The following is a 25033-nucleotide window of genomic DNA, read 5'->3' on the forward strand; positions in this document are numbered from 1 at the left end:
GGATGAAGTCATTTGTTACGCTGATCGTTGTCATGGTTACAACCTATAGAGGGCGCTGCGGAGGAGCGTTCCACGTAATATGACGCAGGGCGGGGGCGTGCCCGCGATGCGCGCTGCGCAAGGCTGCTTGTTGTTCCCGCAGAGAGGCGAGAAGATGGCGGCCGTGTCAAGCGGAGGTGCTGCTGGGTCCGCTGCGGCCGGGATTACCCACTCTGCCCGACCGACCCACGCCGGCATGGGCTCCCAGAACCGAGCCCAGCCATCCTCCGGGATTAGCCACTCCAGTCGTACCAGCACGGCCACTGGGTGCATCACCAATCCTGGTCACACTTCGGCCACCAGGCCCCCCCCAGCTCGAGTGGGCCACTACGAAATCGAGCGGACCATCGGCAAGGGAAATTTCGCGGTTGTTAAACTAGCCACACACATCATTACCAAAGCAAAGGTAAGACGACTGATGTTCGAGCGTTAGAGGTGAACAATTACAAGTTGTCATTGTTTTATTTCAAGCCTTTTCGACCATGTACTCACGATGACGCTGGGGCCTTCAGGCTCTGGAGACACAACGTCCAGCCCGCTTTGGTGACACCGCTGCTTGTGTTGAGGGGGTCCGTTCGACACGGGGCATCACCTCTAACTAGTGGATACATACACATTTACCACAAGATAAATCTGATTTCACATATATCAACTAGTTTTTAAGGAAAGCCAGAAAGGCCTGAGGTTAATGTGTGGCAAAGCGCAGAGGACGGAGAGAAGGGTATTGACGAAGATGAAAAAGAGGAGACACAGAACATTCCGACTGTAGTAGCTAGCTTAGCTTACTAGCTAATTAGCTGTTTGGCTAAGATGCAGATATCTTTCAGATAGATGCCAACACACCATGTTAAAAGTTTGCAGCACCCTATTGGATAACATTAAATTAACAACGAACTTCCAAAGTTGATAGGTGTAACAGTTAGGTTTTAGTATTGATAGTAGTATTGATATCTCTCTGAAATTCAACGTAAAAGTATCAACGAAAACTGGTTAAAGCCAACTAACTTCATGGCAGAGCCAGAGACTGTAACGTTAGCTTTTTTTTTGTTTAGCTAGCTTGACAGAAAATTATTTTTAATAAACAAATCACTTTCCCTGAATCACTTCATGTCAGGAAAGTTTCTCACGTCTTTCTAATGAAATACAACCATTTTGTCATGGTGTAACGTTAGTGTTCGTTTTTGTGGTATTTATATATCCCAGCTAATAGCTAGATGACTATTCCATGAAGCCTTCCGGACAAGAAAACATTGACATGGCAAAATTAACTTTAGTGGTTTCAAAACTGCTACCACATACTTGGAGTGTATGTAGATGTTTTTGCATAGAGTGGGCACCAGTTAGCAGTATACTGGATGATTGACACTTTCACTAGCAGACACTATTGTCAATAAATGATATTCATGCAAAACACTATCATTGTTGATACACTGAGGTTTGACACAAGTCAGTCCTGTGCTGCAAATCTATAACTCAGATCATCAATCATTAATCAACACTTAACATTGTACCCAGGTTTTTTTTATATGTGTCTGGTTGTTGCAAGCAGAAGGTTTGGACCTTTATGGTAGGGAGGTTTGGGGAATTACAAGCAGAAGGGATGTAAAGTGTTTTTCTTTTGTGCTGACCTATTGAATCAGGTGCCTCAATGTTTCAAAGCTTTATTTGCCTGTGAGCAGTCTATTGTTGTTCCAGATATGTTGGCTATGTCTTCTTGTGCTGGCATGGTAGTGTAAGCCCAAAAGGACCCAAACAAATAACTAATCCAAAAGCCTAAGTTGGTGCATTTGACAACAGCGGCATCAGTAAGATTTCTGCTAAGAAACACTTTGATTTCCAGCCTGTTGGAGAGCTTCTTCTCAGGAACGTACTTGCAATAAGCTGACATTGTGATCAATATGCACATCCCTTATGTTGGATGCTCGGTTGAACACTTGCAACAAATACGTGTAGCTGAAGCCTAAGCTTACAGACAGATCCCGCAATAGTTTTGTATTTTTTTTTCTTGACCTGATGAAGAGCCTGTCATTCTAATGGAACAAATAAAGGTGTGTCAATGCAGCTGAGTGTGCAGCTTAATCTCTATGCCCTTGTTGACATACACACAGACAGGTAGACACGAGTCATTTGGGTGCTTTGCACCACATAACCCAGAAAACCTTCCATTTAGTTTCTTGAGGCCAAAATAAACTTGTCAGTGATTGCTATGTAGTGTTTTTCAACACTACATACTCTCTTGAAGGAGTGCAGCTGTGTTGATATGACTATAATGTAATTTGTGCTTGTGTTTGTGCTTCACACTTAATAATATATAAATGAATAGATAAATAAAGGTATATTACAATACAAAAACACAGAACAAAACCAAACTGAAACCAAAACACAAGACAGGGATGGAGATCTATAAAAAGGCTTGCTTATAGTTTGAGTAATACAAAGACAGTACAGTAGCAACATCATAGTGAGAGATTGATGAGCTGGTTATGAAGCTTTACTCCTTGTGAGCCTGTTTATGCTTGCCTGGATGTGTGTGTGGCTGGGTCTGGCTGTCTGACTGAGTGTGAGAGACAGGCAGAGGACAAAATGACAGTGGAACACGGACTGGCAGAATGAAAGAGATGCCTTGTTTGTTGTCTGTTGATGGTGGTCACAGACAGAAGAGTCAACTCATGATTTTCATCAACTAGCTCAAGGGTTTCAGCACCCCCAGTTGCTCATGAATATCAGAAGAATAGGAGTGTGCTTTTACATGCCTGTGGATATCATGAATATGGATATGATGATCAGTCATCAGATGAAATGCGCTTTGGAGCCTTGTTTTATGGCCTAGGTTTTTTAACGGTCCAATGAGAAATGCTGACTAGTCAAAAATAGCCTAACAACTCTCTCCGTTGTTAGATTGAGCTGGATGGTATCCTGCAGTGCAGTCACACAGGAGAGGGCTTGGTTATATATACTTGGTAGCTTAGAAGCCCAGAAAGGGATGGTCCCTTTCTATGCGTCATTTGCTCGCTGTTGTTTTTTGTTAAACGTAAAACATTCAGCAGGCTATTTGTTTAAAGTTTATTTCCCCAATACACACTAACATTTCAACCATGTATTTTGCAAATTCTTGTGGAGGCTGTCGGTGTGCTGCACCTGGATGTTGTAATAGTGATAGTGTAATAGTTCATCTCCTCTAGACAAAGCTAGTGAAGTGTAAGTCAAAATAGGAGTTTTGATACTCTCACACAGACTCTATACTAGAGGGAGTTGGGCCACACTTTGCTGCTGTCTTGATAAATGTTACCTTATTGCTGGTCAAGATCCTTCAACAAGGGACGTACATTTTGTATTATCTCTGGGCGACACTATAAACTAGGCTACTTGTTTTAAGTGTAGCTTAAAACTTGCTGCTGTACAAATTTAGGGACTTGATAGACTATGACTAGACACCATTGCTTGTGATATTTGGGATTTTATTTTTCAATTATTGCAGCAGCACCAACAGCCAATTTGTTCTTTTCGATTTTAATAAATAAAAATAATTTAAACATTAGGTAGTAGCCTAGATCAACTGACAGGAATAGTTATTTTAGTTGTATCTAGTGTGAAAAATGGCAGCACATGAACAGTTAAACTAATTGACATATCAAAGAATATATTGTTTGACAAGGTGTATACATGCATTACAATACAATGTTGGCAATGATAAATATTAATACATTATGATAGATATTAGTAAATAATATATACAAATTTAACAATCTAACTAATGATTTTTATTATCAATTAATCTGTTGGTTATATTTTCTTTTAATCGATGAATTGAGCGTATAAAACATCAGAAAATAGGGGGAAATGCACATCACAATTTCCCAAAGCCCAAAGTGACATCTTCAAATGACTTGCTTCATCTGACCAACAGACCAAAACAAATATATTTAATTTATAGCCTAATGCTATAAAACTGAGAAACAGTAAATTCTCACATTTGAGAAGCTGTAACTAGCAAATGTTTCGCATTTATATAAATATATTTCTAAAATTGTTGGGATTAATTTTATGACCATTGACTAGTCTTTCAAGATTATTTAGATTACAAAATGTTGCAATTTGAATTCCAAGTCTGTGTCCATTCTTAAATGTAATCTAGTCAAAGCCAATATTGTTTATCTCCACCACTGATTAAAGTCTCCTGAGTTTTGAGCACAACTTGAAGGTAAAATGTCCTTGGAAATATGCTCATATTTGATGAAATATGTTGAAATGAGATGTAGGACTTCTACAGAATCTTCTACATCTTTCATCAATATTCTGACAATTTTAGAAATTGTCCATCACTGCTAGTCAGGTATAATAGAACATCTTTGGTCTTTGCTGGCCTCTAGATAAATGGTCAGTGCTAACATTGTATGTTTGTGTATGTGCAAACTTGTGTGTAATAAATTGACAAAGGAGGTATGGTCAGTGCCCTTGTACGACCTGACTAAGGATCAAGTAAAGACACACACTTTGAAAAGCCCTCTGTCTTGTTGTGCCCACAGCAAGGTAAGCAAGAATGGTAAAAGATGGCATTGTGCGACATGTCCTGACCTGTCTGTCTGCGGGGAAGCAGGCCTTTTCCCCTTCCTCTTCTTCCTGTCTTCTCCCCCTTCCTCTCGAGTGTTTTGTTAGGCAAGAGAAAGATGAGCAGGAGGAAGAGGGCAGGCATGATGGCAAGCGTTTGGTAACAGGCCTAGTGTACTGTGTCACACACACTCATGCAAAGCTCTCTTACATACATCATAGAGGGCTATGTTTCTCAGACACACATACGCACACACTCAAATGTGGGTGAATAATATGACAAAGGCTGTGTTTCTGCTTGACTTATCTCCTTGCCCTTTAGTCATCTTCTGCTGCATTCTAAGTTGTCGGAAGAAGAACACAGCCTGGACTGTGTGTGTGTATGTCTCTGTTACATGACATGAGGGAGGGTAGTGTAGGCTTCATCAGTAAGATCCTGCTCTTGCTCATGAACCATCTCAGCACCTACGTTTCCGCCCCAGACTGATACCAGCAGTTTGTGTGCAAATTGATTGTTTAGTGAAGATGGTAGTAGCTCTGCTGATGCAAAGTCTTCCAGCCAGAAACCACAGTTGTGATAGAGCTAAGGTCTTTGGTTGATGCTGCTGCTTCAAATATATTCCTTCCAGAGAGTTCATAACATGATCTGTGAGAGTAGGGCTGAACGATATGCAAAAAAAAATCATATTGCGATTGCGTTTTTTTAAAATGCAAAAATCTAGTACTGCCATAAAGCAGTCCTGCTCAGCGATTTACAACATTGTACACAATGGTCTAATACACCCAGAGGTATTAAGAGGGATAGCTAAAAATTTACAATTCATATTGTCTCATAGGGGTTTCACAGAATAGTTGACTATCAAAACCACTAGTCGACACTGTGCATCATTGCAGACTAATCGTTCATCTGTAGTTTTAGCACAATGCAGTAATAAGGCAGTGGCAATGCATGTACAGCAGATATGCAGCAGCGACATGCAGCAAGAGCAAGAGGCCCCAATGCTCGACTGCAGTCAACAGTGTTCAAATACCAGAGCAGATAAAACCGTCAAATCCAATATATGTAGATGTACCACAACAGTACAGTCAGAACAGCAGAGAGGCGGCGGAGATTACTTGAGTTAATGGCAACTACGCTCGTTACTGTAAATAACTGCAATAAAACCTTTAGTGAGTAAAAAGCCAATACTTTATCAATACACCTGTTCAACAAGCATGAACATGTAGAAAGCAATATTTTAATTGAATCTGCTCTGTCCGCAGTCTGATCCATCGCTGCTATGTTTTGCACAACCACAGCGCGCTAGCTAGCAAATTGTTCCAACTGTTTACCTTAGCTTGTCACGTATCTTAAAATTTGGCAAATTCTTGTAAACTTACTGCTGGCTGAGACAAACCAGCCCCTCCTCCCTCTACCAGGTAACTTACCAGGACACAGGACAGGAGGAGGGGCTGATACTGACTGGTGTCTGTGTTCTTCATTCTTTCTAAACTTCACTCAGTATTTTGATGTCAGGAATATGATTTATTTTATTGACATTCTAGATTTGTTTTCAGTGAAATATTGAGTTTATTTAGTGACTTTGCTGTTGTAAATTACTGTTGCTGCTCTAGAAACATTTAGTTATATTTAAAATATTCAATTGTAATCCTCTTCTGAATTTATTTATTTTTAAAAAAGCAATTATTTAGTAATGGAAAACAACAACCCTCAACAGAGATAGCTACTTCCATCATCAGCTCCAGAAAAATACACATTTAATTCTTTTTTACCACTTGCCCTGTCGGGCAATCCTTATTGTTGAGCCCTGCTCACTACATTGAAAACCTGTCAACATCACTGAATGTTTACAAATGTATTGGCTAATTAAAATAAACTTTTGCAACCTCTGGACATTTGTGTTTATTAGCGAGATTGCTTATGAAGTTATTTCCAAAGTTGATCTTGTATTTCAAACAGTTTGAGCATGTAATCATAGTGCATCATAGTAGCCTATTAAGAGCTTTCCAGATGGCCTTCTAACGACCAAAGGTGGACATAACTTTGGTCGTTGTTGTGCATAAATTTGTTTGAACAATCATTTTCTACGTTATGCCATGTTAAATAAACATAATATAAAGTATCTGGAGAAGGACTGACTCCCGCTAACCCTGCAAGAAAGCAGTTGCGTTGTTACTGCAGTCAAACAGAATATCCAGCTCAGACAAGCTTGCTGGGGTTTAATCCAATCAGATTGCTGCTCATTTGTAAACAGCCTCTCAGAGCCAATCAAGGACTCTGCTATTTCACCTATGCCCAGGTTGGTCCTGCCTACATTAGTTAACTCTTTACTGGTTGTATTTGAGACCTTTTTGACGAGAATTGATCATTGTTATTGGGTGAAAAAATCGACTAGTTGACTACTTTTTTGCGAGTAGTTGATGACTACTAAAATGCAGCAGTCGTGAATGCCCTATTGTCTCATGGTATTAAGTAGTCGTATCACCCACCCATACTGTGGAGCAGGGAGGCAAATAATGTTCAATTAATATTGGGCTCACTCTTGTATTTGCTAATGTTATTCTTCTTCTTCTTCTTCCTATGAGGAAATCTGCCTTCCATGCATGAAAATATACAAAATAAAAATAAAACTAATTAAACCTTTCCCCTCCCACATTATCCCAAATTATTGCTGAACAGTTTTCATGAAAAGAATTTACAAAATTTTGATGTCATGGTAGATGTAGTGTGGTAAATTTCAGAATTGTATCTCAAAAACAGTTTTGACAGTATTTTTAATTCTATCCTCATGTAAACTATTGCAGTCAATGGAAATAGAGCATCTTTAAACATCTCTTTGTCACTTATGGATCAGTCTTTATAAAAATAAATTACAGACATCTCTATGTTGTCTAGATGAAGTTCTTGAAGAAATTCTCAGAATTTTGTCTTTAACTGAATTTTTGCACTTGTTTGAAATCTGTCTTTACATGCAACCCTAGTGATTGCCTAAGTCATAGTGTGAAGCCATCTATGGTTTCTCACTTGGCTGGTGATCATGACTTGCTCTTGGTGTTTAAGGTTGTGAGTTTGAGTCCTGGGTGAAACAGAATTGACATGCTAATGCCTACCCATCTGTTGTGCTGTGTGGACATTATTTTTAAAGAGATTTTTTAATTTAAGAAGTTTTAAATAATTATGGTCCAGGCAGTTCTGCTGAAGGACCCTCATGTATTTGTCTTCCTCCTCATCCTTTTTTTATTTTCCTCCTTCTGGACATTTGCTGGAACCAGCAAATGTTTGGCATTTTTGCATGAAAAGTGACAATTAATAGATTATCAAAATAGTTGCCCATTAAATTTCTTTTAATCGTCAGTTAATTGACTAATCATTGCAGCTCTACCATGAACATTTGGCATGATTGTAGTGGACAGGCAGAGATATAATGGTGGAGGACGTATGAACGTAAGACCTGCTACAGCTAGCGAGGATATAGTTTAAGTAAAGCAAACATTTTAAGTTTGTTCTATGTTGTAGTATGAAGACGTTGTCTTCCTCAATTCCAATTTAGGTGGTCAAGATTTCAGAATTCTGTAGCATTTCTTAAAGAAGAGTATAGATATTTACCTATCCTAATATGTTTGTCCTATTGTAAATCCAGTGCCAAACTGGAACTGCTGGTTTCTTCTTTGTAAGCACCAAATCATTAATCACTGTCAAAATGGGAATGTGGACCAAGTAGAGTCAACCAGGTTAGGGTGATGGTGTGTCATGCGGCAACTCAGTTAGTGTTTTTTCTAATTCCAATTTCTGCTTCTGCCCCATAATTGTCATTGATAAATATAATTTTAATTTGTGAAAATATTGTTTATGCTCCACCATTCCATATTGCCGCTGTTAGTTTGCTCTATAAATAAAATGGTAATTAACGTGTGGTTATCATGATACTAATGCAGGTAGTTGTCAACTGGCCGTTGTGATATATACTCAAACCTTGTCAAATACTGGTTATGGTTAGGTCTGCATGTCCCTCAGAATTTACTTGCCATAAAGTGTGGGCTCTGCTATACAAGAAGAAGGGGAAAAAAACTGCAAATGAATGTGTGATGTCCCGTTTTTCCACACTGTAGCATGTCCCCAGTGTTGTACTTTCAGCCTAACACATTCAACTGAGTCATTTCCACACATAAACTCATACAAGTGTAAAACACACAAGTAGAACATCTCTGAAAGGCATTGTGATGACTCATACTGCCTGTATGCTTTCATCTCTGTATGTGCACACGCATAATACAGTCATAGTGCTGACCTGCTGTGACCTTATTTTGTGTGTATGGTGCTGTGTGATCTCGTGACTTTATACAAACACAGACACACACAAAAGCCACAGTTTTAGCTTCATACCAAGCAACTTCTTCAACCTAAACAGGAATGTGTGTGTGCATGTGTGCTGGTACGGGTTAAACTCTCACATGCTGATAATGGGTTAAGCCTGAGCATTACACCCCCTGTGGGTGTTGTAATCTGTGTCACCTGTTGATCAAGGTTAACCTCGTACATAATATCACCACACCTGTGTGCGTGTGCGTGTGCCCCGGCTTCGACTTACCCAGTTCTCTGTTTAGGATTAGTCTCATTATAGTTTAGTCATGGATGGATGTTTTCTACGTGAATACTGGAGAGTCCTGGAGAATGCCGGAAGGCTAAATGATCGTCGTAAATAAGATTTTAGATAACTTTTAATGCTGTATGGTTTTAGATTTGTTCATTACTTATATTTTGCTTAAAAATCAAAACCACTGTAATAGACCTAGGAAAACAATGCCCTGCATTTCTTTTATCATAGAATTGTGAGGAATATATTTTACTACTTCTGGTATTATTTCATCAGAAAATCTAGGGATGAAAAATGTTCTTATTTTGGTTGTTTAGTCTACACTGAGTTGTACATGTAGCTAAAACTAATGGAGTCTAATACAACAGTCCCCAATAAATCCTACCCTCAATGTTAGTTTTTGTTAAAACTCTTTTTGAGACAAGTTGATTCAATTTTATGGTGATTGTTGAGGTTGTTGTATGTGTTACTGTTGAATTGTAATGCATTATACCTAGAGGTCCTGTTAATATTTTGTCCATCCCATATATTTCTAAATAAACATGATTTGAACCAGCCTATACTTGATGGCCTGTTTAACCTGAGTCAGTCAGAGATGTATTGGAGAATTTGAACATTTTCAGGAATCATGGAGTGTTATGTGCTTATGCAAATGGATTTCATGTTGTAATTCAAAGAAGCCACTTTATGCTTTGCCATGTAAACATTTTCTTATAAATGAGTGGCATGGCATAGGTCATGCCCTTATCTCACATTTAGTGGTACACATTTAATAAGATACATCAGTTTATTGTTTTTCCAAAACATCACTATGCTGAAAATGCAGGTATTTTTTTTACAGTGTTAAGTGCTAGTTCCCTGTCACAGAACAACAACAAACATGTCTGCATGAGCGCTGGTGTGTAGCACAATTAGATTTTCTAATTACTATGAATGTGTTGTGATATTAACTTGGTAGCGTGTTGATACAGCGGTGTCTACCTCAGCCAGCCAATGCTTTCTTGCGTCCATGTATATATTTACAGAACATACGTTTGCTGCCTCTTTAAGTGTTGCTGGGTCATTAGCCTGTGTATAAGCTCCTAACAAGCTCCCAGTTATCTCAGTCTTACTAGCCTCTATATGGTCGATGCATTGTTGTTGTACACTTGCATTAAAGCTGGCAATCTCCTGAAACCTTGTGATATGTGTAATAATCTGTCCAATCAAATAGTGATGAGAGGGGGAGTTCGATGCCATTATGAGCTATAGCCCAAGCACTACAATTTGCTTGTACTTTACGTCTTCTTAGCATATTGCAGGGTTTCTTGCAGTGTACAGTCTATAGGGGAAGTGAGAGGCCTGAAATAAAGAGTGCTTCTGCTAATGTCAAAAGAAATAATTAGATTTTTCTGAAATATAATAATATTATATCAGGGAAAACGTGCTGAGACACTACATAACACAGCAAAGGCCACATATTTAAGGAGTTATGCAGTTGTTCAAACTGCATAACTAGTGGCTATTTTGACAATGAGAATAGATATGACAGGATATGCCTGATTTAGCTCAGCAGATGACAATAATTGAATGATCACACTGTTTGTCAGAACAGTGTATTGCAATATCAGGAAAAAAGAAAAATGTTAGCGTTTTTACAAGTTGGGTGACGTCGAGGCAAATGGTCCATTCTGTCCAAATCATTTGGTGATGTATGAGGAAAAAACTCACCGCTTAGCTGCCAGTTAGACACCAAACTGAGTTATCGGATTTGAAAAAATCTTCATTAGTTGACAGTTAAACCTAGGGAAAAAAGTTAATATAACAGTTGGGAAACTGAAAAGGCTAAATGTTAAATGAAGAACTGGTACCAATTTAAATTCCCCTACATTCGGTGGGGAAGAAAATGAGGTCTGTTTTCTTCAGCTGTGGGGACACTGCCAGCGAAAATGCACACCTGAAGGGAGGCCTAAGTGGATTGTTCTTCACCTTTTGATTTCCCATTACATACCTGAATGTTTTAAGATATGTTATTTTATTTTAAACTCCTGTTTTGTTGCCATAAGCAGCTTTTTTTAAATGTATTTTTTCAATTTTTTTACTGTAAAGCTAGAGTCGGTGTGTGTTGTGTAAAATGTCCAGACTCCTCTGCTCTGGCATGGTGCTGTGTTGAGGTCACTGTCTTGTGATAGGAGGGGCTATGTGACACTTCATCTCATTGCAGCCAGCCTCTCAGGAGTGTGTGGGTGTGAATCCAGATCTTTTGACGGAAAATTCCAGAGTCATGGAAGCTAGTGCAAAGCAGACTGAATACCCTGAGCCTACTCAGGTACACGGTCTGAGTCACAACATATTTACTGTACTTTGGCTGGAGCTAAAGTTGGAAACCTAACCTTTGAGAGATACACTGGTCACATGGTTGTTTGTGGAGTACAGCTTACCAGCTAGCATCATCACTTGTCCAGTGAGGTCTATGCCTGTTAGCATAGTTGTCAGTTCTTACGAGGGATGCAAATCTTAAGCAATGTCCTTAATTGATTGTCAGCCATGTTAACAATCATACAATCTCTGTGGTAGGAGAAACACAGCAGTTGAGTGACAACCCCACAGTGTGGGACCTCAAGAGCCTCAGTTGTGCCACTGTGCACTGCATCTTGCCCAGTAGCCACTCAACAGTTTGCCTGGCACAGGGTTTTATATTCAGACACACAACAAGCCTCTGTGCAATTTTCATTTTCAGAACGACTCACTGTCCTTGAAATGTATGAAATAATATGGACGTGTAGATGTCGGCATATGGTTGAGTGTGGGAGTGTATGTGTGTGTGATCCAGATGTCCTGTTGTTACCCTAGAGAAGATGCAGAGGGGAGCGATTACATCAACAAAACTGGATGACTGCCAATGCCAAGAATAGATTCCTAGAGCTTAAAATACCACATAGACACACATTCCAAACAGATGCATACATATAAACATACATGGCATGAGATGTTTTTTTATATAATACTTACGATTCTGGAGAAATCCAGTACCATGACAAATACCATGACATAGAGTGAACAACAACACAGCAAGTAATATAACTAACGTTAGCTAGGTTGTGGGGTTAGCAAACTGACCTACAGTTGCGGCTGCGAAGCTAACAGCCAGAGAGGACGAGACGGTTTCCCAGAGCCAGCAAACCAGCTCCAGACAGCGATACTCACAACCCTACTATAGCTAACATCACAACAACAACATATGTTGGCAAACTAAGCTGAATATGCTTGGGCAAATCATTTAATGTTACCTGACACACAAATCATGGCTGGAATGGCTAGAATAGTGTTGTGTGGCTTGGTCCGAGTCACTTTGTTTGTAAATTATTAGGTGGGCTATAAGCTTCTTAAGGCTGGGTGACAGTCCACCATTTAAATTTTAAAGAAACATACATGATGCATTCCTATCTTTTTAAATTAAGAACTTATCCGCAAAAATCGCATAATTGAATAATCAAACAAGGTTAGTGACTGACATCAGTCTTTGTAAATGAGTACATGTAGGGAAGACATGAACTCTACCAATACACATGTTTTCCACAATTGTACAATGCCCTTGAAGGGAAGGGCCCTGCCTGAACGGATGCTACACACAGACACACACTGATCTGGATTAATGCCACTGTTAGATGTGGTTCTGTGCTCTCTCAGGAGCGCCCTCTTCACTCTCCCTCACTTCCCCTTCCTGTCTGCAACAGGAAGTCAGCCGTGTAGGGCTTCAGCTGGCATCATCTTCTTCGTGTTTGGTATCAGGAAAAGGGGAGGTTGAGATGGCACTCAACAGAATTTAACGGATGAGGTGCTGTGTGTGTCTGTGTTAATGCAGGACGCATGCTTTTCATTTTTTCCCACACATCACATCAGACTCGCTCATCTATTTTTGGAAGACGCTGTGTTTTGGAGCAGCCCCATTAGCTTGATTAAGTCATTAAAGTAGTCTACCCATTCGTAAGTGGCAGAGCAAAGCTCCTGTCACACACCATCACCGTCCACACTGCCAGAGCCATTGTCGAGGGCTCTGCAGTTATGCAAGAGTCCTGCTTGCAGTCGAAGGTCATGGCTCAGGTCAGGTTACCCAAACAAGCTGGAATCCAGAGAAAGTGCAGTATTTGACAACACGCAGTTTGGCTATTCATCTTAAGTGCCAGCTTCTCCTCGTAGTATCTTATTTTCTTAACTCAGCCGGTGGCACAGTTTCTGTATTTTGAAAACTCAAGTGCTGGTAAGCTCATTGCATGGTTTAAGATATATTCTTTCTTGTTTTGTCTCCTCACTTTCTTTTACTCTCCTCTCTGTTTCTGTCTCTTTCGGTCTTCTGTACCCCCTCCTTCCCTCACTGTTTCATCCTTAATCTCGCCCTCTCTCTTCACCACTTCACCCTCTCTCATCATTCATCCTGATCTCTCCCTCAATCCCTTTCTTTTCTCTCTGTCTCCAGGTGGCTATAAAAATAGTCGATAAGACCCAGCTGGACGATGAGAACCTGAAAAAGATCTTCAGAGAGGTGCAAATCATGAAGTTGCTGAAGCACCCCCACATCATCCGCCTCTACCAGGTGCACGCTTGCACTCACCCACAGAGCCGATAATGCACTCTACTCACATTGTACACCTGAGATCCATGGCCCGATAGGAAAAGGGCAAATAAAATATGTGTTTGTTTAGCAGGATCTGATGTTTTTTGGGTTAACTGTACCAAGGTGTTGAAGATTGTAGGCATTGGTTGGTACTGAATTGCAAAATGTACCTGGAAAAAATGTACCTGGGGGAAAAATGTTTCAATTTTTATCCAGGGAAAGTTCACAGTTCCTTTTCACATTCATGGTTGTATATCTGGGGAGCTGCCCAGTACAACCACAGTCTTCTCCCTGAGAACTTCGCTCTGGTGAGACTCAGTGGTAGAAGTTGAGAAAAGAGTGTTTCCTATTTGTTTTTGTCACCCAAACGTTTCCAGCTGTATGGGGATTGTAACACCAAACCAACCTGTCACAAGTCAACTTTTACAGCATCTTGACTGAAGTTTAAACATAGTTGAATCACTTTGCCACAAAACTTAATGTTGAAATCCACACACATGCATACATTGAACGCTACACTGAATAAAATGGCTGTTTTTGTTCTATTTAAATCCCTCTGTTCATATGCCAAACACTGCTTACTCATTCTGTTGTGTAATGGATGAACCACCCCATCAATAGATGTTGGCCTGTCAGAGGTCTGTAGGTCCTGGTTGTTATCATTTGTTTATGTGTTTAGGTGATGGAAACGGAGAGGATGATCTATTTGGTAACAGAGTACGCTAGCGGTGGAGAGATATTCGGTAAGGGAGTTCCCCACTGTTACCTTGATGTAGATTCTTTGTCATCACCACTCCCTCTGCTTTACTGTTTGTTTCCTTTTGGTTTTTGACTGCTGTCAAAATACAAATGCAAATTTTAGTTTTACTAAACACAGCTCATGTTTTTCCATTATTCCTCGTCTTTTGTGCAAATTTTTGTGTAATTGGTAGAGTTGAAATACCTCTCTGAAACTGAGTCATATCCAGTCTCCTATGTCCCATTTCATGTTGTGATTTATTAGGCTAAATCAGAACAGAATCATATGCCTCACTTTGTGTATATTCAGAGATACAAATGAGTACCATAAATCTGTATACTTTGTGTGTGTGTGTGCGCAGATCACCTGGTGGCTCATGGGCGTATGGCGGAAAAGGACGCCAGGAGGAAGTTCAAGCAGATTGTCGCAGCAGTCCATTTCTGTCACTGCCGCAACATTGTCCACAGAGACCTGAAGGCTGAGAATCTGCTGCTGGACCACAACCTCAACATCAAAATCGCAGGTTTGTGTTTGCACTTAAGAATGTATGGGTGGGAAACTTAATTTAGTGGTTTTGGACTGTCTTGGTGAGTGGGTGTAGGCAAGTGTCAACATGTGCTTTTGGAGCATTTTCCTGGGTTTATTGAATTTACTCTGTAGAAAGTGATCAGATTGATTAAACTTCTCCTCTCTCCATGTCAGATTTTGGTTTCAGTAACCTGTTTTCTCGAGGCCAGCTGTTGAAGACGTGGTGTGGCAGCCCTCCCTATGCTGCACCAGAACTCTTTGAGGGCAAGGAGTATGACGGACCTAAAGTAGATATATGGGTGAGTAGACTTTTAGGTATGCATAAGGCCCCGTTGGGCTGCAGCACAGGGTGTAGCTAACTTGCTTGAACTTTCCAAAAAGTTAAATAAAAAGAAAGAATCCTTAATGAATGAGAGGCCCTGACAGGTGTTTGTCTTAAAATATAGTATCCAATTTCTTCAATAGTATATAGAGTCTATAGTCTCTGAATTTATTAATAATGAATATAATTGTTTGTTTTAGCCCTATTTAAAAATGATGTACTCATAGTTTGTTTCCTGCTGTCTTTTCTTTGTATAGAGCTTGGGTGTGGTGTTATATGTGTTGGTGTGTGGCGCCCTGCCTTTTGACGGCAGCACTCTACAAAATTTGCGGGCACGTGTCCTCAGTGGCAAGTTCCGCATCCCCTTCTTCATGTCCACAGGTAGGACTCTAGTCAACTCTTACTCTTTCCCACGTATTCACTTCCTCCTTCAGGCCACACCTTAATCAGTGTAAGATGTCACTAGCTTTTTTCCATCCAAGGGCCAAGCAAAATCTATTTCTTTAGTATCCAGCACCTACTACCGTTCGCTTGAAAGTTGGCTATTAAATGTGCCTGTAGCGTTTTCAGTGTTTCTTACCAAAACACAGTATGTATCCTTGAAGTCTAATAAACATGTTGTATGCATTTCCTTCCTCAAAAAATTTGCAAAGCAGATTTTTTGTGTATGCAATGGATCGTGCAATATTTGTTTCCATGTTTGCTAGCTGGTGCATTACCATGACCAACTGTCAGAATAGGGTGGGTGGGTGGATTATCATTTTAAGTCAATGTCAAAGGAAATGCAGACTAGGTACAATATGCTTTCAGGATTGATCCACATAAATGGACTCCCCGAATATAAAACTGAACTAGCGTTGTTTTAATAATTATAATGTTTTCAAGTGGTATTATCTCATGTGAGCTGTCTGTCCGTGTGTTACTGCAGACTGTGAGTACTTGATCAGACACATGTTAGTGCTGGAGCCCAGTAGAAGGTTGACCATGGAGCAGATCTGTAAGAACAAGTGGATGAGACTAGGAGACCCGGACCCAGACTTCGACAGGGTGAGACCCCTCTAGAAGTATTCAGCAGTCAATATCTTCACTTAGGGCAGGGTCATATAATGATCATTTACTTTAAGCAAAAGAATGTTTCACCTGCCTAATTTTCCACTTTGGTGTCGGGTTACTGTGTTCCCTCTGTGCTGTCCATTGTATGTCTCTATCCGATCAATGAAAATGTATTAACCAACAATGCACACAGTTGGGACCCTAGAATCCAGGCTCTTTCAGTATTTTTAACAGTTAAAGCAAAAGACTGACTTTCTGACGGTGAGAAAATTGATACTCTCAAAGCTGTCGCTTAAATATACAGTACGTAAGGTTACAGCCACCTGCTAGTTAGCTTAGCGTAGCACAAAGACTAGAAACAGGCTCTGTCCACCTACCAGCACCTCTAAAGCTCACTTGTCACTCAGTTAACATCTAATTTTTTAATCCCTAAAAAAACTGAAGTGTAAAGACAACAATTTTCCAGTTTGTCTTAACTCTGAGCAGTTACCTGAAAATGGCTCTCAGACAAGAAGTAGTTCATCTCACCTAACTTATCAGAAAGCAAATAAGCACATTTCCTAAAATATGGAATTATTCCTTTAGCTCAATGTTTACAATAGAGTAGGTGCTCCAAACTGAAAGTAAAGGCTGTGGAAGTTTGACATATGACATTGTCATTTGCACCTCCTCTCCATCTCTTCTCCCCTCCCATCCAGTTGATAGCGGAGTGTGAGCAGGTGAAGACGGAGAGAGAAACAGAACTCATCAATGAACAGGTGCTGATAGCCATGTCTGAGATGGGCCTGGACAGAGAGCGCACACTTCAGGTTGGACACAAATACATAGCTGACTTGCACTGATGAATTTACATTTCAGCACTGCCTTTCGGCAAAAGTCATCCAAGCAACTTATTCAGAGACTGAGCACGAAATTGCCAGAGCCAAAAGGAATCTATTGTTTTTCTAGGGATTATTTTTATTCTACTTTGGTAATGCATTTTTGAGGGGCTTAGGATGCTCGAAAATTGGCATATATGTCAAACCTGGCGAAAATCGCAAAGTTCTGCGGTGATTGGGCTTGGGTGTGGCCAAGGGGCTCCATAGCGCCCCCAAATGCATGCCAGGGTTGGGATAAAGTTTCTTGTGATTTAGTGGGATCATTGCTCTCAACATTAAGAACATATTTCACTTTCTTTTAAGAGAATTTGCCCAACAGGAAGTCAGCCATTATGGATTTTGTGCATTAATTAGAATTTTCTAACCACATGTTTAAGGCCTTTAGGATGCTCAAAAACTCACAAAGCTTTACACCCATAGTTGAACAGGTAAATACTTTCATTTGATGTCGCAACTGGGCTTAGGCATGGCACATCGGCACATCAGAACCCGTGAACATTGCGAGAATATACAAAGATTGGATTCATGCATGTTTAGCATGGCAGGCCTTAGTTGGGAAAAAGTTGTTCCGCTGTTCACCAAATTTGGTACACCCATTGCTCTTACCAATCTCGACATGTTTCACATTGGCTTTCATTCACTCGGCCCACCCGGAAGTCAGCCATTTAGAATTTTGTGCGTTTTCCCTCAAGTTGCTAATCGGACTGTAACAATGGCTGACGCACGAAAGAGAGAGTCTTGGCCCGGAGATTGGTATCCGAGTATCCGCTGGCTACACCGGAAGCCCCAAAACATTTGCTGTTGCCCACAGAGGCTAAATTGTTATTGTTGTGATAGCCGATAGGTTCAGAGATTGGCCATGCCCTACACCCAACATGACGTTGGCCATTTTGAATTTAGTGTGTAATTTTAGTGCATTTTTTGCCATTTACAGGGGCTCCACCTGTACAAACTCCTCCTAGCACTTTTACAGGGTCCAGCTCAAATTTGGTCAGCGAAGACTAAAGATTTTCACGATGCTAAACTGCAAAGCTTTTGAGTTTTCATGGAGCGCTGTTGCTATGGCGAGGCGGACAATTTGCATGTTTCGCCATGAAAATTGTTGTAACTTGACTATACATTGTCCAATTTGTGTGTCCAGGCCTCAAGATTTCTATATGTCAGTACTGAGTGATAGTCATAGCACCACCTACTGGCAACAGGAAGAAAACCATATGTGACAAACATCATTCGATTTTCATGAAATTTACATTATGTGGTCTATGGCAATGTACGTATAATTGGTGTGTGTTCTCTAGCATACCACATAGTGGATATCACACAGGGAGTGATATCTAACTCCTTTGCGCAGTGCCCAATAGTCATGAAGATTCGGAGCCATCAGACAATAGCTGTCGCTCCCCCCCGAGGTGTGGGTGGATGCAAGGTCCATCAACGCTGCTTGCAGCTTTAATTTTATTCTGCTTTTTCCCCTGTAGTCTCTACAAACAGATGCATACGATCACTACAGTGCCATCTACAGTCTGCTGGCTGACCGCCTCAAGAAACACAAGACCCTGCGTGTTGCCCTGCCCACACCGCGCCCCATTAGCTATCCTCTTAACACTGTACAGGTAATTCCTTGTCCATTGGTGTTGGCATGATATGATGCTGGCTTTGCAGCCTACATGTGTCAATTTTCAACACAGTTTGATTATTTAGGAGAGTTGGGGCTATTTTATGCCAAGTTTTTTTTTTTTTAAGCTGTAAAGAAGTCTTCTAGAGCCAGTGGATCACAACATGATCTTAACATGATCCTCTGTCTGTCTATACTCTGAATTGATAATGATAATATGATAAATTGATTCTTTGTATGTATATAATGTCATGATGGAGTTGATTGGCTCTAACCGACATCTGCCAATCCCACTGCACTAAGGAGATTGTTAGAAAATTAGTGTAATCCTCACATGACCTGTATGTGTGTCTGTCTGTGCTTGTGTTTGTGTTCATGCCCAGCAGACGGATCCGCAGGGTAATCCCGTTAGCATGACTGTTCCACATGTCCAACTCATCAACCCAGAGAACCAGATTGTCGAGGTGAGTCGACGATGGCACCTAGGACCAAGCAGAACTTGTACATGGAGTTCAAATCCAATTCATGGCTCTAACCCTAGCTTAAAGAGTTTTACTGATTAAAAATTGTTGTCACTCCTTTACAGGAGTCCCTTACATAGCAAGGAATTGCTGCAACACTTGATGATTTGCATATTTATAGTCACTGGCTGTCTTTCCAGTATTTACGTTTTACTACTAAAGTTTACTGCTGTTAGTGTAGTCCGGGATCCATCTCATAAACACACATAATCACACATACATGCGCACACACACACACACACACACACACACACACACTCTCAAACATAACACACACAGCCTCAAAGCTGACTCACAAACACTGTGAAAGACAAGAATGCGTCAGATCACTGCATTGCAGCAGGGATTTTAATAGAAGACCTGAACTTTTGAAGCATGTTTGTTAGAATTGAACTACATTTAAAATGTATATTATGTTTTGATACATTGTCACACATGTACACAAGCATGCAACACACGTGCAATTTACTAATGTGTGTGTATGTATTGTTTAGCCGGATGGCAGCATGGCACTGGACAGTGATGAAGGGGAGGAACCATCTCCTGAGGCCATGGCTCGCTACCTTTCGATGAGGCGGCACACTGTGGGGGTACCAGACCAAAGGTAACACACAACTCTCCAACCTACTATCAGTGATGTTTATTGCTACAGTATCACAAGTATTTTTGACTCTATAGCTGTTAGCTGACCGGTCTGTAATTTCAGGTGACTGTTTCTTATGTCTTGTGTGTACAAAGAAATCACCTCAGTACTTTACTTAAAACCATAATCCCCTGTCATCACCCATCATTTCCTTGCATTTGTATGTACACTGTAAATTAAAATGCCAGATCTTCTTAATAATGACCTAACGACTTGGTGAAAGTTAGTCTGTATCTTTCAGCAGTTCCAATTTTTCTCTTTTATGTGGTAAGGATCAAACAAACGCACTGTATTCATTTATCAAAATTGTATTTATTTAAGGCAGTTGTCAAAAGATGGTATATGCTGTGTTTCTGCCAACTACTTAGCAAGTTGGGTTGTGGTGTTAAGTTTTAAAGCAATCACATGTAATAGTTGCTAGCTTTTTATAGTTTTTTAAATAATCAATGGGCGATCACAAATATTAAGTGTTTATTGGTGGGTACATTGATACAAGACTGTGGGTTTTTTAAGGTGCAATTAAATAATCTATCCTAAGTTAGACATTAACTAGCACATAGACATAGCCAGTAACTCCGTCCTGTCGTTCTCCCTCTTCCTACCATAGGACAGAGATGCAGGAGGACCTCCAGAAACTGCCACCGGGTTTCCCTCGTGGTGCAGTGCCCCAGCCCCCCTTCCCCCCACTGGCCCCCACTATGGGCCAAATGCACACTCTCATGCCCACACAGAGCTTGCAGCCCACACAGCAGCTGGAGTACAAGGTACAGTCAGTTGGGTTAGATGTGGCGTTTGGTCTTTCGTTTGGCATTAGAAGGCCCCTGGAAGTCATCAGTTAATTTGCAGAAACCTGCTTGTGGAGGGTCTAAAGAACAACTTTATTGATTTTCCTCTCCAATCTGACTTCCCGTGTCAACTGATCCTCCAGGAGCAGTCGTTGCTGCAGCCACCTACCCTGCAGCTGCTCAATGGCATGGGGCCTCTTGGTCGAAGAGCTTCCGACGGTGGGGCCAACATTCAACTACACGCTCAGCTCCTCAAGAGGCCCCGGGGGCCCTCACCACTTGTCGCTAGCCCGGTGAGGATCAGGATTTCTGTATGTGTGCAATTTGTTTATTCTCCCCTCATATAAACTGTAGGAGTGTTGACTGGTAAATTCTTTGCCTCCCTTAGCACCCTATCCCTGCGGTAGCTCCGGTGGATGAGGAAGGTTCAGACGGAGAGCCAGACCAAGAGGCAGTACAGAGGTAACCCACGCTGACGGTTTTTGGTGAAGGGGTATACTGTACAGAGGTGCTGTCTAAACTGGATACTCTGGAGGGCCCGTAATCTGTGAAGTTGAAATAAGGATTCGGCTAGCTTTTAAACAGTTTTCATTATTAGTTAGATTTACATTTATTGTCTTTAGGCTTGATCTCACATCATTTAAAATGATTTACCAGTTGTAGTTCGGAATACAGATCTGCATCACCTCCTTCAATGTAAACAAACCTTTTACAGGCCTAAAATACATCACACTAGTGACATGCAGCACTTAATGTCATTTCTTGGACCAAAAGCTTAATTCACCACATGTTAGAGTAGGCGGGATGTGTTAAATCCAGTTAACTGAATACAAAGAAAGCAAAACCAATAGGCTTACACAACAAATACTAGAACCATGCAGTGGAGGTAGACATGTTTATGCAAGAATCTAGAAAAACTGTCCAAAATGAGAGCTTTGACATAGAATGAGCTGAAATTAGGCCAGGGTAAAAATAGGCACAGGTTTGGTTTATGGAGTTGTGGGGTTGGATTCAGAAGTCCAGGTTAGGGTTTCCCAGCTGGTCCTCTTCAGACAGCACCTTCTGTAGACTTCGCTGGTGTCCTGGGTTGCTGGGAGTGAGTGCCTCTAGGCTGCTCTGCTTTTTCCCACGGGAGGTGGCCACTCTGCTGTGGTGCTTACCCCATCTCTCCTCCTTTCTCCATCGCGCAAGTGCCTTCTGCCACAGTTCCAAACTGAATCTGCCACCAAATCCAGCCCTCCTATCTCTCAAACTCTTTTGCCAAAATCTTCTTTATCTCTCTCATTTCAATAAGTGCCAAATTATTCTCCCGACTTTCTCACGCTTTCTCACACAGCTTTGCTAACTCTGAAGCTTGCAAAAGCAATGATTTTATAAATAAAAAAAAAAGGCAACCAGTCCAATCCTTAAATTGGAAGCTGGGGGGTTGTGGGATCCCATAAGCTATAACATCTATCTATGGTGTAATTTTATTCTATGTTTTTCTGATTGGCTAAGATGATATGAATGATGGCACCCATTGGCAGAGGTGGGTAGGGGTGGGCATTTCCCCCCCGTCTCCATTAGCCAATGAGGACAGAGAGCTGACCAGCGCTGCTTCCTGTCTCCCACCCTCACCCCCGTCCTCCCCCTCCCTGCGGCCCAGGTACCTGGCGAACCGCTCCAAGCGGCACACGACGCACGCGCTCACGAGCACATCGCATGGCGAGCCCTCTGCAGAGTCACAGCGGCCCCAGGGCCCCCGCCAGAGGGGGGGCTGGGCCCCCGACACACACACCCGGTGAGGGGACACACCCACTCCCAGCTGTATATGCACAAACACACACAAACACACACTCACATTAAATGGGCGTATTAAGCTCTGTCTTTTTCTCTCTCGCACACACCACACACACTCACTTGCACACACAGCTGATTTCACACAAACACTGGTGATGATGTACTCACCAAGTGAAGGCTGTGCACCTTCCAAAGAAGTAGCATATTTTTTTGTCAATAGTGGTTTTGGAGGTGGAGGGTTTGGCACATGACAGACATATCTCCAGTAAACCACTATTCAAAATAACTGTTTCTTCCCCACACACCTGGAAAGAGGTATTTGACATGTTCACTCCAAAGATTTAGCAGATTGTTCTTGTATCAGCAAGGCCTCAAAGCTAAATCATTACCTTTGTGTATTTTCTCTCCAGTAGTCATATGTTTTGGTGTTGTCCGTGTAGTTATTCTAGCTGTTGTCTCCAACTCAGTTTGAAAAGTCTTTTGCGATACTGAGTGCACTTTTTCTTCATTGTGAGTTTTTGTATTTGGCAACCTGTTGTCTAAATTATGGCTTGATATAGATACATTTGTGGCTGTTGTTAAAGAAAGCATGCTCTGTTGAGCTACAGTGGATGTGTGGAAGCTGAATCTTTGTTCATTGGATACTTTTTGGCAAGCAAAAGGCTGTGATATGCTGGCCAATTATTGCTGAAAAATTATTTTTCTGTGAAAGTGACAGCTGCATCATTCAGTCTTCTCAAATATCCATCTTGTTCAGTAATTTAGTTCTCTATGAAGCATGCCAATACATAGTAGTTTATGTTCTTTTTACTGTGCAATGAAAACTGGCTTATCTCCTAAGCACTGCACAGGGAAACATCTGTCATCAATGGCAAGTTGAGGAAAGAGCTTATTTAGAAAAAATCCTCAAAAAAACATTCCTTTAATGTCCTATTTGGCAGTGTTGCTCTTAGACGAACTTCCAATAACAATGGTATTTATATGTAACTTAGCTTTAACTGATGATCAACTGTGACATGAAAGTTTTTATGCCATTGACCTCAGCTGTTAATGTGGTGCAGTGACCTCTGAGACAATATGTCAAGGGTTTAAAAGTGCTAAAATGAAGTCACTGTCGGTGTTTGGAAGCTAATCCTGATATTGAGTCATAGCCAATTTTACACAGATGCTCTTCAAGGTTAAAATTCTCCCCATAACCTGTCTCCTCCTCTGTCATGATTGACAGGATGGATGAAATCATTTAAAGGGTAGCTACTGGATTCGTTTAACATATCAGTTGTGTGAATTTGGGGGTCCTAATGTTTTCTACACCTAATGTATCACAGTCAGATACTTTAACTTGTAATATTTTGTGCAAGTTTGAAGTGCTCAAGCTTCTCATGTGTCTGTTTCTGTGTCTGTATGACTGAATATGTGTGCGTCGATGTGTCTGTTATCTGTCACGTTGTGTCTGTGTGTGCGCGGGTGTGTCTTTGTGTGTGTGCGGGTGTGTGTGTATTTTTGTACACACGTGTTTGTGTCTGCTCCCTGTGGTCCCCTCCTCAGATCCAGCTATAAGGACTGTAACACCCTTCATCTCCCCATGGAGCGCTTCTCACCTGTTAGACGGTTCTCTGATGGCGCCGCCACCATTCAGGCCTTCAAGGCTCATCTAGAGAACAGCAGCCTCATTAAGCAACTCAAACAGGTACATCACTCTACTTAATATTGAGGGATATTATCTCCTTTTTTCTTGCTTGCCTAGCTTTATGAAAAGATACATTTAGTATTTGTTTTTTTGTTTTTTTCTCAGTATCTGTAGGAGAAAATAAGGCAACATTTGCAGGGTCGATTGGGCTATTGATCAATACCAATGACTAAACAATTATTTCACCAGGTGCTGAGATTTCAGAAATTCCCCTCTGGCCTGTACTCTGCTTTGCCCCAACTCCCCTGCCTTTTCAACTGCTTATAGGAGGAGGACTGCTAGGTGCTTGAAAACAGTGGTGCAACACATTTGGCTCTCAAGGCAAGAGGTGCAGAAATAGTGATACATTGCAGCTAGTTTGATGCAATTTTGACTCTCTTGGGAATACGAACCAAGATCCCTGGCACTACAAAATCTGCTTTATGAGCTGAGGTAAACTCAGTGATGCAGCAGTCAGTGTAGGAGCAGTCACTTTCTGGATGTGGACCACTGTGATGAGCGCCCCACCCCCCCACCCCCATTGGCTGAGTGTTGCATTCTGCCTCCTCACACCATTTCATAACAGAAACAGTCAAGCTCCTGTAAGAAGCTAATGGTGTCAGCTAACTTCTGGTTGCAGTATTTTAAAAAAGAACTACAGTGTCATTATGCATCTCTGACCATCTGTGTTTGCCCCTGGAGTTCAGATCAGGCCTTCTGACGTCCTG

General features: G+C 41.1%; 1 protein-coding gene across 3 annotated transcripts in view; it reads left to right on the forward strand.

The window, feature by feature from the left end:
* Nucleotides 1-100: 100 nt before the first annotated feature.
* sik3 (SIK family kinase 3) overlaps nt 101-25033 on the forward strand; it is a 39898-nt gene continuing 14965 nt past the window's right edge. The window contains exons 1-16 of one of the 3 annotated variants that reach the window (XM_044201365.1): nt 101-445; nt 13639-13755; nt 14456-14519; nt 14877-15038; nt 15218-15342; nt 15623-15746; nt 16294-16412; nt 17117-17227; nt 18775-18909; nt 19295-19375; nt 19927-20036; nt 20683-20839; nt 21004-21153; nt 21249-21322; nt 22506-22640; nt 24185-24326. In XM_044201365.1, coding sequence (XP_044057300.1) covers nt 107-445; nt 13639-13755; nt 14456-14519; nt 14877-15038; nt 15218-15342; nt 15623-15746; nt 16294-16412; nt 17117-17227; nt 18775-18909; nt 19295-19375; nt 19927-20036; nt 20683-20839; nt 21004-21153; nt 21249-21322; nt 22506-22640; nt 24185-24326 — 2145 coding nt within the window. In that variant the 5' untranslated portion in view covers nt 101-106. The remainder of the gene's footprint in view (nt 446-13638; nt 13756-14455; nt 14520-14876; nt 15039-15217; nt 15343-15622; nt 15747-16293; nt 16413-17116; nt 17228-18774; nt 18910-19294; nt 19376-19926; nt 20037-20682; nt 20840-21003; nt 21154-21248; nt 21323-22505; nt 22641-24184; nt 24327-25033) is intronic. The other 2 variants (XM_044201366.1, XM_044201367.1) reach the window with 2 other exon arrangements.

The sequence above is a fragment of the Siniperca chuatsi genome, linkage group LG7 (genome assembly GCF_020085105.1).
Source record: "Siniperca chuatsi isolate FFG_IHB_CAS linkage group LG7, ASM2008510v1, whole genome shotgun sequence".
NCBI lineage: Eukaryota > Metazoa > Chordata > Actinopteri > Centrarchiformes > Sinipercidae > Siniperca > Siniperca chuatsi.